General features: G+C 35.7%; 1 protein-coding gene across 1 annotated transcript in view; it reads right to left on the bottom strand.

Annotated features, from left to right (window-relative positions):
* Window positions 1-9,474: 9,474 nt before the first annotated feature.
* The window catches only part of LOC142339337 (WD repeat-containing protein 91-like), a 103,966-nt gene continuing 97,067 nt past the window's right edge, over window positions 9,475-16,373 (bottom strand). The window contains exons 9-11 of the mRNA XM_075389315.1: window positions 14,310-14,584; window positions 13,817-14,108; window positions 9,475-10,113 (exon numbers count right to left, since the gene is read on the bottom strand). Coding sequence (XP_075245430.1) covers window positions 9,915-10,113; window positions 13,817-14,108; window positions 14,310-14,584 — 766 coding nt within the window. The 3' untranslated portion in view covers window positions 9,475-9,914. The remainder of the gene's footprint in view (window positions 10,114-13,816; window positions 14,109-14,309; window positions 14,585-16,373) is intronic.

Raw genomic sequence — 16,373 nt, 5'->3', positions numbered from 1 at the left:
AAACCCCCGTTTTTAATTGACACTCCACTTTCTATGAGTATCTCTTGTTGCCGCCTGGAGTGTGCGTTCACTCCAGGTGGCACTTTGTTATTAGCTACCAGTTTACCAGCCTTCGGAAGAATATTTGAAGCTTACTAAAAAAAGGTCAGCCTAGATGGACCAAAAACCTCAAATGAGCAATCTCGGATTTCCCCCAGAATATAACTTTTCCCCTCATAAGTGATAACTGCTGCCCCCGGTACCGCTACTATTACCAATAAGGATATGCAAGAAGATTTGGGGTTACTATGGTCGTAGGCGATTCTAGCTTGGTAACAGGATATCGGCTTTTCAAATTGGGGGGGGGGCGTGTTTATTTTTCGGTCGCAACTTGTTATTTCCTTTTATGATTGATGTTAACTACATGGGAAAAGAAAAAGGTAATTAATGGCGAAATTTTCCATCGTTGTAGTTTGAGCTCATTTGTTACCATTTTTGCAGAAATCAGCACGTTTTTACCGGTGCCATCCTTGTGTGAACTACAAGAAATCAAATCTGATACTTGTTGGATTATCATTAGATCATATAAGATGACTGCATGATTACTAGGGAATCAGAAATGATCTTTGCATGAAAAGTTGAAATTAAACAAACTTTATTTGACATTTTATGGTCCTAGGAAGCACATAGCTTTTTGTGATTATCAAGAAGTCTGTTAAAAAGTAAACCCCCGGTATTCATTCACACTCCACTCTTTGATGATTATGTCTGATTGCCACCTGGAGCGCGCGTTCGCTCTTGTAATGTATTCTATGGAAGCAATTGAGAACTGTTTCTATAAACCTTAGTGTTTTGAAAAAGTAAAATTATTTTTAAGTCTATATTTGTTTGTTCTTGTCCAAATAAACATTTTTTAGTGGCGATCTATGAGGGTAACATAATTCTGCAGGGTTTGAGATAAAATTATTTAAATAGTGTAGTGATCACCAAAAGCAATCACATTTTGTTAAAACTATTTTGTTTTCCAGAGGTCTTTATACACTTTGGATAGAATTATAGCATAATCATTTAATTCCCTCTTCAGCAAATTTTTTCGTCTATCATTTCAAACACATTTTTCACTAGGTCGCTTTTACTAGGTCTAAATTTCCAATGTTTCCTTTGCTCACTATAAGAATGCCGTCAAAAAACAGTTTCTATTTGTTAGTCTAATTAGCGTGGTACCGATTGCATTCTGAAATTCGGCATGTATATCAATTAGGGCATAAACCCTTGTTTTAATTATTAAGTGCCTGTTTTATCGTTATGACGTGAAAGTTGCAAAAACGGAACGCTTCTGGGTGTTTGTTACTGGGTGGCTGTAAGGGTAATGAAAAACAATTGTCTTTTGCTTTCACATCAAGTTTGTTATATTAAAATATCTATGTTAGGCATTCACGATGAGGCTTCCGACTTGCCAACTCTGATTATCAAAGCTCTGAATTCTGAATCAATTTGTTGTTTTGTCGGACATGATTGACTAATACAATTCACTGTTACGAGCTGATTGATAGGAGCTTTCAGTGTGCCTAGCACTTTTACCTGTTTGCTGGAGAACCGCGTTAGATATCTGGTTTTCTCTATTAACAATTTCAAATCCTTGCAGTTCTTCAGTATCATTGTTGGTTGATATTTTGTTACTCTATTAACAATTTCTAATGGTTTTCTCTATTAACAATTTCAAATCCTTGCAGTTCTTCAGTATCATTGTTGGTTGATATTCTGTTACGGTAGAGCATACATTTCCGGAATGCAGAAGTTTGAATTTGTTGCCAAAGCTTCTTGGTGCATTTTTGTTGCCTTTCTCTCGCTAGAATCGCAATACAATTATCAGCTGGGGTGTTTTATTCTGAACTGTACACTTTTCGTTCTATTGTGAAACAATACTGACTGATTCTTCGGCTTCTTCCTCGTTGTTTTCAACATTCTCTACCTTTTGTTTGACGTTTTCTATTTCTGTTTCTCTGAACATCTTTGCAAAATGGTTTTACAATTGACAACTATTGCATGTTCTACCCATCACAATACACGATTGTTAATGATTTGTGTTCAATCGTCTTCCACAATTTCGACAATGACACTTGGCTGTCGCTGTTTGACTATGAAAAAATTTGACCAAAATCTTTCTGACGATTCGTGGTTCGAAAGTCACTATTAATTTCGCAGGCTATCGACTTCGTTTGCGTCGCACTACTGATGTTTAAAAGATTTTGCTGGCCCATCTCCATATTGATGTCAATTGTCAGTGCTCTATATGATTCCACTGTTTTGCGAAGCATTTCGCGTTGAATATCAGTTTCCGACATCCGTCTGATGAAGTTACCTCTTATAACCTCTTCTTCAGTCTCTGAATTTAGTTTTTGGACAATTCTTTTAATGTACATTAGAACTGGTCTACGCACTCTGCCTTCTATTTTTTTAAAGCAAAAATATATCTACAAACGTTATATTATTCTGTCCGATGAATGCATCTTCCCACATTTTCCATAGATCAGTCGTGGAGAGATCATTGACTGTTTCGTGGTGTAATCGAAATTCAATGCACTTAGTCCTTTTGTATCTTTGCTGAGGGACAAAAATTATACACACTTTTGGTCAAACATGTCCCGTGGTTGATTTCCAGATTGTTCCTGCGTCTAAGCTTTTCGGCATTTTAACTCCCATGAGAGGTTTAGTTGAGAACTTCGTGTTTCTGCCTCTTTTCTGTGATTGTTTTCGGATTTCATTACTTCTTCATACACCCATTCGGAAGAGAATTGCACCAGGTTTGTCTTGATACTCTTAATTTGTTTCTTTGTCTAGTATTGTCAATTTTACTTGTTTCCCTTTTTTCTTCTCAATGGTTCTGTCGATGCTTTCGCCCAGATGGGATCTGTTGAAAGATGTGTTTTTTACTTTCTGTGTACATGACGAAGTCATGTCGTACACAGAAAGTGTAGATTGGATTTGGGCTAAGCTAGAGGGCGAGATTTATGCCGGTTAATTTTAAGACTGACTTCCGAATTCGCGTTGCGATATCGAGATTCAGTTTAATGTTTAAGCAATTTACTTGCACTTTTAAATATTTCTTATGTTTTAAAAAAATTTCCACTTGTTTTTTTATAATAAACAGATCATGTAGATATGAACATATAGAGGTAAAAAAAGTTAACCGATGAAAAGTCAACAGAAGAAACCCATGCGATTGGCTACACAAAAAAGAACTGAAATTTTGCAAGGAATTGCTTTTTTGCTAAAAAACAAATTTAAAATTTTCTACCTGATGAAAATGGCGAATGAAAGCAGCCTCTTCGCCATTTGCACAAAACTTTTTCAGCAAATTTGGTTTTTTTTAATATTTCTTTTCGGTTCTTAAATTAACGGTTGTCATTTCTTTTAAAAAATGTAGTTCTTTAAATCAATATGTCTAATTCTTTTGAGACTCCGACTAATGGTTGTCGGTTGCATAGTGTTAGTTTTCATAATCTGCGAGTGGGAAAAACATTGAAAAATCAACGCTTGTAAAGATTGCACCAATATTTTTGAAAAACAAACAAAATTTTTATGTTCAGATCGACAATCCGGTGTTCGAAACTTTACAGAGGAACAAAAAAAACCTGCTATTAATCTAAATATTTTCGTATTTAAGTGCTGCTCAATTGGTTTTTTATTAGAAAACGCAACGCAAAGTGTCAGATTGTAGATCAGATTCATAATTGAAGGTCATTATTGTAATTAAGTCCCGTATCGTGCCTGTTGCTCCAAATAGTTTTTTTTTAACTAGATGATAACTTGTAGCTGTGTCTATTCGAATTGAGATTCGTTGTGGAAATGATGTGAAGAAAAAGTTGACACGTCTTCAAATATTTTATATGCCTATAAGTAGAGACCTAAATTGCTGGCTATTTATGAGAAAACATTTATCCTTTGTTCAGGTCTTATTCAAATCGTAATAACCATAGAGCGCGACTTAATCATAAATTCTTAGTTTCTCTGCCTTAAACGTGTTTTAGCTGAAACATTCTTAAAAGTTTTGCTATGAAAAAGTTTTAAAACTTGATACAAAGAATTCCATTTTTTAATTCAAAGATATAACTTTTTTAAATTCCAAGGATATCCATCAAGAAATACAGAAAAGAAAAATATTGCAAATAACGTATTTTTGAATAAAAAACAATCTGACAGGGCGAAAGGGCACGAAAAGTTGTTAAATCTTAAAACTTGTCGGCATAGAGTTTTATCATGAGAAAACAAGAATTAAAAAAATATATCTTTTCGAGAGTTGATTCCGTTTTTTTAATAGCTTTTTCGAAGACAGTCCTTAATTATTTCTCCTATTTCTCCAGAAAAGATATCGATTGGCCGAAAATGACGAAAGAAAAAAGCCAGGCTAGCATAAAATCCGAACACCCAAATGGGTTTGGAATCTTGGCGGGTATATGAGGTTACTGATGGTTATTGTTCCGACACCCACTTTAGTGGGGAGGGAGATACAATATACTCAAAGGGTTTTTTGTTCAGTCACTTTTGGCCGATCGATATATTCAACGTAGAGAGTTGTGAATGGCATCATTAGAAAGCAAGTACATCCTTTAAAATAGAATTAGAAAGATATAATATGGAACTTAAAAGATCTGGAATTAAAGGATCATTACAAAGCACGTACATCCTATAATATGGAATCAAAAAGATTTTTACAAAGAATTTTTGCTAAAAATTGGCCCAGTTTTAATAATGTAATTAAAAATATGTTGAACTTTTTAATGATTCTTTTATTCTTTTCATTAATGATAGAAGAGCCTTAACGAATAGTTTGATTTAAGTTTTTATGGTTAAAATTTTTGACAAAAAATTTCAAAACTCGAAATTTTTTTAAATCAAAAATGGCACAAAATTTGCGTTTTCTTGTTCAGTTTGTGTAAGTTTGACCCAAATAGAGAGGCGGAAACCGCTGACACAATCTCCGTAAACTCCAAAAGAGAGCTCGTTGACTTTCGGGGCCTGATAAGTCTTCTAGAATTACAAATTTGACGTTTTTTTGCAATATTATTTCAATAATTATACAAAACGAATCATTGTTTTTCTTATGTTTGAAATATTTAACTTAACAATTGATCTAAATCACAAACATTTGGAACAATTGGGTGGTTTTTTGGACGCGCGGCAGAATCTTGGATAAGTTTGATTTCATCATGGATTCTTAAATTCAGAAGTTTTTAATTTTGATTTGGGCGCTGCCTTTATTTTTCGACAAATTTTGCCTTTATTGTTTTGTATTGTTATTTACTGCCAAAATTTCTAACTCACGACTCAATTACTGACAGCTCCCAATTAAGTGAAAATGAGGCCAAAATTAGTTTTAGTAAACTATAACTGAATTCTTGTGTTTTGGCTTCATTTTTTATTCTTTTTGCAGTCTAACTGTTAATTCTAACTAATCAAAGATCACAATGGCTTCTTCAGGAGGTGTAAGTGAACCTATACATTGCATTCGGGTGTTGTGTAAAGTCTCTTATGACATTGAATAAGATTGTTTTAAAAAAAAATTCAGTGATTTTTTGAATTTGTCAACTTTTTTGTCCTAATTTCTGTCAACCTTTAGCTTATTCTCAGTAAATACAGGTCACGCTATCTATCATACAAGACACAAATTTGGCTGTGGCAGTTTTTCTTAAATAACGGCTTCTTGGTTCTGGTACTACGAGTTATCATACAAAACGTGATGATTTTAGTGCATAATTGCCATTTTTGCTTTTCTCTTTTTTTCTGTGATTATTTGCCACATTTATGAAAAATCCAATTAGCAACAAAACTCATTTCAGAGCAATTAAAATCACTCAAATTGAAGAAGTGAAGCTAGAAAAATTCACAAGAAAATACAGAATTTTCTAGAAAAAAGCGCAAAAGTGGTCGAGAAAACTTTGCATTAAAAAAGACCAACACGTTTACAACATTTGCCTCAAACTTCATTCGAGAGCAATTAATAAGCCGCTGATTGAGGGATTCACGCAGTAATAAATTGGTGCAATTAGAACACATGTGTAGCATTTGAATAGAACTCAATTAAACAAATATTGCCGCCATTGATTCTCATAAACCCGATTGCGATTGAAAGAAAAGATGTGTGAACTTTATTGATTCATTTTGTAGTGACTTCTGTTCATAAATCGGGGGTACAGGGGCTAGTAGCAATGCCTGTTTTATGCCATATGCTTGCACCAATATCAAGCTTCATGGGTTTATCCCGTTTCCATGTTTGATATTCGACAAAGTAAAACAGCAGGACAAGTCCAAAATTACCATCTAAATTTAATTAATGAGCTTACAATTATTACAGCAGCATCTAGCTATGACAGTCAACAAAGCCTGTGTCCAACTCTATATGCGCAAAAGCAAGCAAAAATCTATAATCCAAAAATCTAGAAATTTACTTCTTCCAAAATTTAGCGTTTTGAGAATCACTACAAAAATTATAATCTCATGAATACACGTCAAAGTCCTTAAAAATTAGCTAAAAGTTCAAGCCAACAAACAGGTTGACAAAACACCGCACTATAAGGCCAATAACTCTTGTTTTGTAGCCTAAGCGATAAGAACACAAAAACATGCAAAAAAAATCAACTTATATTATTGAAAAGAAAGTGTCACAATAAACGACTGATATGAACTCCAGTAACTTTTTAGACTTACTCCGTATCCGCAACAGACTAATTGCTTAGACAACAAAAAAAAATAATTTTAACAAAAAAATAGCGTAAAAGTTACAGAGTATTAGCTACAAACTGAAATTTTTCGATTAACCAAATCTTCATTAGCAACCCATGAGACATCTCGTTAATTAGATTAGGGGATAAGACAACAATACGTAAAACATACAAGCAAAGCGCAAAAATTCATCGTTTATAGAAAGCATACAGGCTATAATCAAAGAACGCAATAGGTACAAACTACAACGATTAATTCCATTGATTTAAGCGTTCATAGCAAGAGTTGCGACCCGTTATTAAGGAGACAAAGAGATAAGACAACAAAGTGAACAAAAAACTCAAAAATGCACCAAATCTAAATTTCTTTGAAACAAATAGCGTCATAGGAAGCATTAGCTTTGAACTGAAACAATTAAATCGATTAACATAACACCTATTAGCAGCCTATGAGACCTGTCCCCAATTAGATTAAATGTAGATTAAATAAAAGACAACAAAAAATACAACAAAAACCCGCAAAACTTTGCAATTCATTCAAACTTTAGAGAACAAATAGGGTAATTGATATCTAATTGATAATGAAATGAAAGTTTTTGTAAAAAGATCAAAAATCAAATAGTCATTATTATTTTATGGAAACAAACAGGGTCAAAGTAATAAAACAACGTTAGTTGGTCAATGATGAATTCAAGCAAATGCAAAGATCAATTAGAACACATGAATAATATCAATAGCATTCAAGAGAAGAAACAGGGAAGACCGAAATCAAATTCCTATGCATGAAAAAATCGCGTTCAAATTCTAACTTCACTCTCTACTTCAAAGGTAACTTGAAAAACACGCTTCAAAGCTGCTGGCATTTTCATTCCGTTTACTACACCAGAGTGATTAAAATCACCACTCTAATTTCAGTTCACACGTGAAAAAGCAGAAACACGAATAGATCTTAAAAAAGAGAGCACCAATACAATCGAAACAATTTGGATTGGAAAAATAAGCCCACGATCACACAGCAGATAAGCAATCATTTTCTGACTCCACTAGAAAGTTTCTCACTCCACAGAACTAACAAAGTACTGTGCACAAAATGAGGCTTCAAACCTACAAGCATTTTCACTTACTTTACTACAGCGTGGCTAAAATTAACACTCTAATTTGGCTTCCCATAGACATCACAAATTCGAAAATGTGAGAACAGTTCTTTAAAAAACAGCCGGAACAATTCCGGAAACGACTCGAAAAGAGAAAAATTACAATCCTCACAGACCTAACATATCTTCTAGATAATTATACTAAATATTTTGAAACAATAGCAGCAAAAATAACATAAGAAAAGCAACTGACACAATTTGACATAGCATCTGATATTCACTTAAGTTGCTACTCCGAGAAAATATATCATTGCGCGTACTACAGATAATCTGCAACAAAACGATACCATTTTACAGAGGATCCAACAAAATCTATCAAAGAGAAAAATTGAGGAAAACATGACGAAGAACAAAAACATTCACTATAAAATTCCTTACAATATGCTGTATTGAGAATTCCCAACCTTTCCTTCGAAAAAATGTGAACAACTCATCTTCTAAATCAGTCAGCCAGTCAAAACTTGGGATATAAAAAATATTAAACAATTAAAAATCCAAATAACAAGCAACTAGAATAGCTTTCAATTAAGAGAAACTACAGCAAGAATCATACAACCAGCAGAGCAGAAACAGGAAAAAAATTGAAAAACAGAAAAAAGCAGCAAAAGTTGTCTAAATTTATTCCATTCTCTTTAACAAAAACTAACACAAAATTAATATCAATTAAAATGAAAAATAGCCAAAACTGATAGAACAACTATTTTCGACCACAAAACTCCAAATGCTATATGAAAAATGAATTTTTAATATTAAAGGGTTTAATAATAAAAGTTAAATAAATGCTTCCAAACGCATATTAAAATTTTAGATAATCCAGAAACGCCTTTAAATGAAAATTGAGAGCTGAAACTAAAAAATGCTGTAAAAAACCCGCACGTGATCAACCCAAAACTCTATGACTCAAGAATAAAAAACTCAAGACTCTTATATTCAAGAATTAGGGCATATACGTTTGGCAGTACTTATATGCACACTATTGACATTTAACTAGTAAATATTTAAAGTTCATTAAGCGAGTTCAGAAGTCATCCTTTTTAAGTGAGTTAAGTCACGCAATTAACCTAAAAGCAGACGAAATGACTTCACACACAAATTTTAACTGCAGAGCAGTAGAAGTCACTGAAATTGAGAGAGGCAATGGTCGCAAGAATCATCGATGGAGACGACGAATTGAAAAAAAAACACGATGTCCCCAATAATAGCCACTATCTCTTCGTGGCTATGAAAAAACGCTCCACCAAAACTCCTGATCTAGTTGCAAAAAGACAGCACACCAATACAACCTATATTGTTTGGACTGTAAAAAAGACAGCACCCATACAATCCCATTCAATTCTTGGATTGTAAAAAAGACAGCACGCCAATACAAACCAAATCCTTGAACTGTAAAAAAGGAGAGCGCCTAAATAATAGCCTTTCGGGAGGCTGACGGCGGCTATAAATAACAATTGTAAAATTAAGGAAAACTGGGGCCAGTTTGCCGTGAAATTTTGTTTTCATTACCATGTGCTTACAAATTAATGCATAATTTTGCACTGACAGTAATTTGTATAGCCTATAGAATATCAGTAGGGCAGAAACCATCACCACCAAATTTTGTCCTAGACCTCGAGAGAAAACAGAATGGGCAAATTACTTTTAAAGAAAATTACAAGGAAAATAAATAAATTTTATCTAATAGCTGGAATATAAATCTCATTGGAATTTTGATATCAAGTTAACACAAATGGAAACGCTTCTTTTTCTCCCGACTGTCTCGTCGAGCAGCCATCGAAGAAATTTTTGTGAGATGTCTAAAGTTGAAGTCCCAAATTCTTTCGATATAACTTCGCTACCCATCTGGTATTTGAACCTGCAATTTCATGATACTTTTGAGAAAAGAAGAGCCATGACAACAGAACAAAATATATCCCACTTCAAGCTCCGACGATTTTCATAGACGAGACGCGGGCACAGATTAAATATGATTTTCGTTATTATACCCGTCTTTTTTAAAAAAAAAATCTCCCATATTTACTGAAATAACAGCAACCGTCGGAGTTGGACTGTAAAAAATATATTATTTGGCTAGCATGTGGCGGACAAGTAAACTATTGGAGTTAGCACCACTGACTATAGTCAGGATATTAGCAGAGGCTGCCCAGTCTAGACAAGAGGCAGCCTTGCCAGGCCAGTTCGACACTTTCTGACTCACTCTGAAGCCATCTTCTGTGCTCGAAGTCAAAATCTGCACACCGTTCTCACAAGGCACCAGAAACCTACATCAACGCAAAAAATAAACGTAACCGACTAACGTCGGGCGAATTGCTCTCAAGCGACCTCTTATGGTGATTGGGTACTCGGCCCATTAATGCCCTCAGGGCGCTACCTGTTTATCCCGTTCTGAGGGCGAAAAGTCAAATGCTTCTGACGAAAAATCGGTCAAGCGACAAATTGTATTAAAAAGAGAACAGGACTTCGTTTGAGAGCAATTAATAAACCCTGAAAGAAGGCAAGGCAACCTATTTCCTTTAGAATCCACAAAGATTAACTCATTCGGAAATCGGTCCCATCAAAAGTAAGTCCGGATGTCATTCACTACTATAATAGGGGTCGCCTTTTCTAATGCCGGGTCAAGTAACGCCGGCATTTTTAGCAATGATAACTTGGGACCAAACATATATCTATTCCGACCACCTTAGTGGGGAGGAGCCATATGCTCAACAGTGTTTTTTCTGTTGTCAATTTTTCTCGATAGATATTTTCATCGAAGAGTTCTGAAAGGTATCATTAAAAACCCCGTTAAGCAAAAATACCACATAGAAAAGATTTCTTTTAACTTTTTTCCGAGGAGTCATCGTTGTTAGATTTTTGAAAACATTCCCCTGATTCCGTTGTTTTTGTTCACACTTACCATACTTTTTGAGAACATTTTTGCCAATTTTGCTACAATGATAAACATAACCGACTAACGTCGGGCGAATTGCTCTCAAACAACCGGCGAGCGGTTGGCTTCGTCAGTAGCTAGCCACGGGGGGGGGGGGGGTGCACGTGGGGCTGATGAGGGGGCAACACTGGGTTGGGGGGGGGGGGGCAACAGCGCGGTGGGGAGTGGAGGCAATAGTGGGCGTGGGGGGTCAACAGGGGGGTGGGGGGGGGGGTGGGGGGGGAGGTGTCTCAACCTCTAAGAACCGCCCTTCACACCATAAGTATAAGTCTCCAAAACAGTTTGAACTGACACAGAGCTGAAAAGCTCTAAGAGCACTTAATGCCCCTAATCGGTCAAGCGAAAAATTGCATAAAAAAGACCGACAGAACTAATATAATTGCTACAAACTTCGTTTGAGAGCAATTAAAAATAATAACGAAAATGGTATTAGTTTTACATCCAAAGATATATTAGGGTTGCTGAATTTTTTTATCTGACTCTTTGTGGCTAAAATATTGGGTAATTTTTTGAAAATTCGACCTTTCATGAAAAATGACACACAAAATATGCTTCTTTAGCGCAGTTTATTTAAAATTGCCACAAGTACAAACAAAAAACCACGTACACAAACTTATCGAACTCCAAAGAGAGCTAATTACTTCCACTTCCTATGAGAGCAGTCTGGAATTAAAATTTTGGCGTCTTCTTGTCAATTTAAAGTCATATCCAAATTTCATTATCTATTTTTCCATATAATGACTTCTTTGTCCAATTATCTATTACGCCGCTAAGCTTTGAAACAGTTCGAGCAGTGCTAACAAGTCCAGTCGTGGTCTAATTGTGGATTTCAACAATCAAAGGATTTGCGTTGTGAAGGGGTGCTTTCTTAAAATTCGTTTCGCACTTTTTTGCTTGAAGCCAATTGGACACAATCCAGTTTATCTCATAGAAGATCAGTCAAAGGGAGATGCCACTCACGTTCACATTATAGCTCATACACAGTTTTTAAAAATTTTAAACGAATTCTTGAGTTTTGCCCGTATTTATTTTTTTCATGGCTCAATTGTAATCAAATGGCTCATTCGCAATATTCAATGGTCCAATTGGTTTTCCGAAGAAGTACTTTGGAAACATTCACATGCTTTCAGATGCTAACTCATGGCTATTATGACCTTGAAAAGATTTTTTTTTAAATATCAGAATTTTTGAACTTCGTTATTTTTTCGCATTCTTCAACTTGAAGCTTAGTTCCATTGAAGATCTAACCTATTGTGATTCTATTTAAACAAAAAGCTATATGTTTCGCGTTATTATGTCTTAACTGAGGACTTTTCAGATGTTTTATAGAAAAATCTAGTCTTTTATCGCATTTTCATAGCAACAATAGGCCACATTAGCGCTGAAAGGAAACCCAATTGAACATATAAAGAGAGCTTGAAAAAGAATTTTAATGAATAGCCTAAAGTTTTTATGACTTCGACTATTTTCTCGTAGATTTTAATTGATTCTTAGATTTTCGCCTGTTTCTGATTTTCTTCATATTCTAGTTAAACATATTCTGAACAAAGCAGTTCCCAATGGCGGCCTAAGTAGATAAAAATTAACTTTCGTTGAAAAGTAATGGTTTTTATGATTTCGAAATTATTTTTCAAAAATATCGATGGATGTTCAGCTTGGCTCCAATTTTTCTCTTTTTTTAAAACTTGTATCAGTCTAATTAATGACAAGTCCCATCAACTACTTGTTAAGCTAGAAGTCTTATCTCTTTCATGTGTGTGCTTCGACCGCTCCTAAAACTCATAGATCGAGTTTTCACTATAAATGTTGAGTTTTTGATACCGGTCAATATTTAGAGGTGTTATTGAAGTTCAAATACGGCCCAAGTAAACAACATATATAATGTTTTCACTGAATAACTTATGATTTTAAATGTGTGTTTTTACTTATGGTCTTGAATGTCTTTTTAATGTGTAGACTTCTTACTAAATCTCGCTAATAACCGCAGATCGCATTGGCTTCCTATGAAGTTTAATGCGTTATATTGTTGTTATATCGTTCGCGGTATGTATCTATTGTTACTTAGCACTTGAATGACTGAGTCGCACTAATGACAGTTCCCATTGGATTCTTAGGGTGTTAAATATGAACCGAAAGCTAAAGTTTTTGCAGGTTCATATTTTCGTTAGATGTAAGCTGAGGGTTGTTATGACTTTTGAAGTTATTTGGTTTCAAAAATTCAATTGAGTTTTGAACTCTGCGCTTTTTTGTTCATCTCTTTGTCGACTTGTTAGCTAGTCCCAATAAGGAGAAGGTCCCAGCTGCTTTATCGTTCAGTAAGTTAAATTGTTTACTTTGGATTTTATCTGATGTTAATCATTTGGTATTTTAAGTTTTAATTTTTTTACTCCTACACATTTTTTTCGAATAGTATGCGAATTTTTGAAAGCTTCCCATCTCTACCTTAATTGGTAGACAATTAAGTCGTGGATGAGCAAGTTCGGATCGCACATTGCCGAGCCTCCTTATTGTTATTCTGATCATTTTTAAGTACTAACTGAATGATCGTTTCTAGGTTGCGAAAAGAATCCAAGTTTTAGTGCATAGTTTTTTGAAGGTTGGTGGTCATGCATTAACGTTAAAACAACTAACAGACTACCGTCTGACAAATTGATACCAAACGGCAGGCGAAGGATGAGATTTAGTTCAAGTTTAACTTTAGAGAGGTCAGCCGCAATGGGTAGGAGGGTTGGGGGTGTGTGCATTCAAACCATGAAGTTCTGCTTCCTCGGCATATTCGGTGATAACTACTCAAAGAGACCTACACCAATACTAATTGTCCTCGCGCTTTACCAGTTTATCCTGCTTCGCAGGACCAAAAGTCGAATCGCTCAAGCGAACGAATATTCTAGAACAAATATTGAAAACGGTCAAGCCAAATTTTTTCATGACACACGATTAGAATAATTGTTTCAAACTTCGTTCGAGAGCAATTAATGACCGTTAAACAACCATTTTTGATATAATAATTGAATTAAAGTTCGAATGGAACATACCTCGAATTTGTATTGTCGATAGCAAACAACTTTGGAAATGAATGGTGGCTCCCAACGTTGAAGTTAATGGACTTCTGTGATAAGGCGAATTCTGAGAACTTGGTGCCTGGCTTCAGTGCCGACCATTTGGTCAATATACCGTTACTGCTCATTGTGTAAATGTACGTATCATCGAAGCTGAACTTGACGTTGATCACAGATACGTGTACCATTTTGACAGTGCTCGCTGCCCAGTGCATAAGCTGCTCGTTTTGCTGCACGTCGAATATGCGAACACTGCCATCGGAACACCCTAACACAACAAGAGTCAGAAGTAATATTCACTTCACTGAACCAAATGCGCTGAGCGAATAATTAGAAGATTCAAAGTAGTTTTTACTCAATAGCTTTCAAAAACAATCGGCATGAATCGTTCTTTTGACCTCTAAAACTGATGATAAAAAAATGCGTAATAAAAACGATAACTACGCAAACTATTGCAACTTTTTCGTACCTAAAGCCACGAGAGACGCATTATGGTTGAAATCCATGGTCAGTGCTTTGACATTTCCATTCTGCGATGATAAAGCTAGCTGTCTTTCAATCTGAAATGTCTTCAGGTCCCAGCAGATGACAGATCCAGTCACGTGACTGGCGGACGTCTGACTGCTGAGGAGTCTGCTTCCTGTCGAACTGCACGCAAGGCCAATGACTACTGGGAACGTCACCGGCGTTTCTACCTCCCGGATGCACTTGCTAGTGGTGACGTCATAAAGGCGAATCACTGACCTGCAAAGCAAAGCAATAGAACAGTGCTGACGCGCTATCATTTGGCCGCCGCTATTATTTTCTATCACTTTTCCAAACTCATAAAATCAGCAAAAGAACTAGACCTTTTTTATTGTCCAATCAAATTTAACCACCCGATTTGTCTTCGGGTTGAAGATGCGATCGTTACACTTTCAAGCCAGTTCAAAATAATTTTGATCCAGTCGGTGCGGTGCGTATTTGCGTAATTTTCATTTGCGTTGCCAGCGAGAAAAAAAAGCAGCCTGAAATGCAAACTTTCAGATTCAGGAACTTTGCTTCCAATTGAACCGAAAATAACCAAATGGTTAACACGGAGGCTCGCTAATGTTCCGACCCCTTCTCATACAAAAACTTCGGAATATTAAAATTGATAGGCTATTGAAATTCCGGTAGAACATTAATAATTCGGCGAATGCAAAGTAAGCCGATAGGCAAGCAAGCCAACAGAAAAGCAAGCCGAAAGTTATGCAATAGTTATGTAATCTATCAGAAATAATACATTGTCAGCCGTTACAATCAATACTGCGCGTAGTATTATAGTGCATAATGTATTCCAATGCACCAAAGAAACAAAAATGCGTCAATTTTTAGACATCTAGTGGGTACGGGCCTTAGCAGACCGCTGTTCATGGCCATGCCTCTCATCCGCTGTGGGATGTAATCCGGAAATAGCGGGCCGGTTATCGCGGCAAAGCCGCGACGCGCGCCCACCGGCCCGCCAGGGGCAACTTAAAATACGGGTATCCGAAAATTTTTCGACTTACTTGACCTCATTTTCAAAATTCGGCTTGCTTGCCTATTGGCTTGCTTGACCGCCACCTAATAATTCTTAAATTAAGTAGAAGATTAATAAACTTCAAAAATCGTCTGAACTAAATTTTCACTGTATTATTCAGCAACTATTCGTAATATTTATCAAAACAATAGGGACGTAGAAAATATCTCTTTTACTTTATAACTAAATTGCATATTATGGAACATTTGATTTTATTTGAGAAACAACCGACTAAACGACGGAAGAATTGCTCTTGAACGACTAGTGTGAGCTCTAATAAATTGTAGCCTGCTTCAGTCGGGGGGGGGGGGGGGGGAGGGGGAGCTTAAATGGGACTAAGAAGTTCTATAGTGGGCTTCAAATAACCACATTAGAGGTTAACATATACCACTATTAAGATTTAAAGTAAAAAATGACACCAGTTTCGGCGGTGGGGGGATAGATAAGTGGAGTGGGGGGGGGGGGGGGTTGTGCGATGTAGTTTACACAATTAGGGTTGACTTGTATAGGAACGAAAAATCTCAAAATGAGCTCTTCACCTTGAACATTACCAGCAATTCCTAATTACTATACATTACAAACGAAGCTACTGTTAAAGTCCAATGTTCGAAAATAGAAGTCAACAATCAAAAACTGAGGTAAATGCTCGAACAGAAAGAATTCAAAATTCAAGTCTTGAATAAACTTGCTTTCTGCTAAAAAAACCTGTAGAATCTCAACACTCCTCTTCGAGACGTTAAAAAGACACACGCGTTTACAATAATTGCTATGAACTACGTTCAAGAGCAATTAAAAATTGGAACAAAATTTATTGTCACCCAAAATGCTTGATTAAAAAATCGCTAAATCGTAGCAACTATTCAGAGTCAAGGTAAATTAAAAAGTATCGCCACGCGATATGATAAACTTTCTTATGCACCCAGAAGTCGCCGTGTTGGCACCGAAACACTATGAGAAGCTCACTTCAATTAGAAAAAATGATACATGGAAAAG

The sequence above is a fragment of the Convolutriloba macropyga genome, chromosome 5 (assembly GCF_964194025.1).
Source record: "Convolutriloba macropyga chromosome 5, txConMacr16.3, whole genome shotgun sequence".
Classification (NCBI taxonomy): domain Eukaryota; kingdom Metazoa; phylum Xenacoelomorpha; order Acoela; family Convolutidae; genus Convolutriloba; species Convolutriloba macropyga.
The sequence above is the reverse complement of the archived record's forward strand: the minus strand, read 5'-3'. Positions and strand labels throughout refer to the sequence as shown.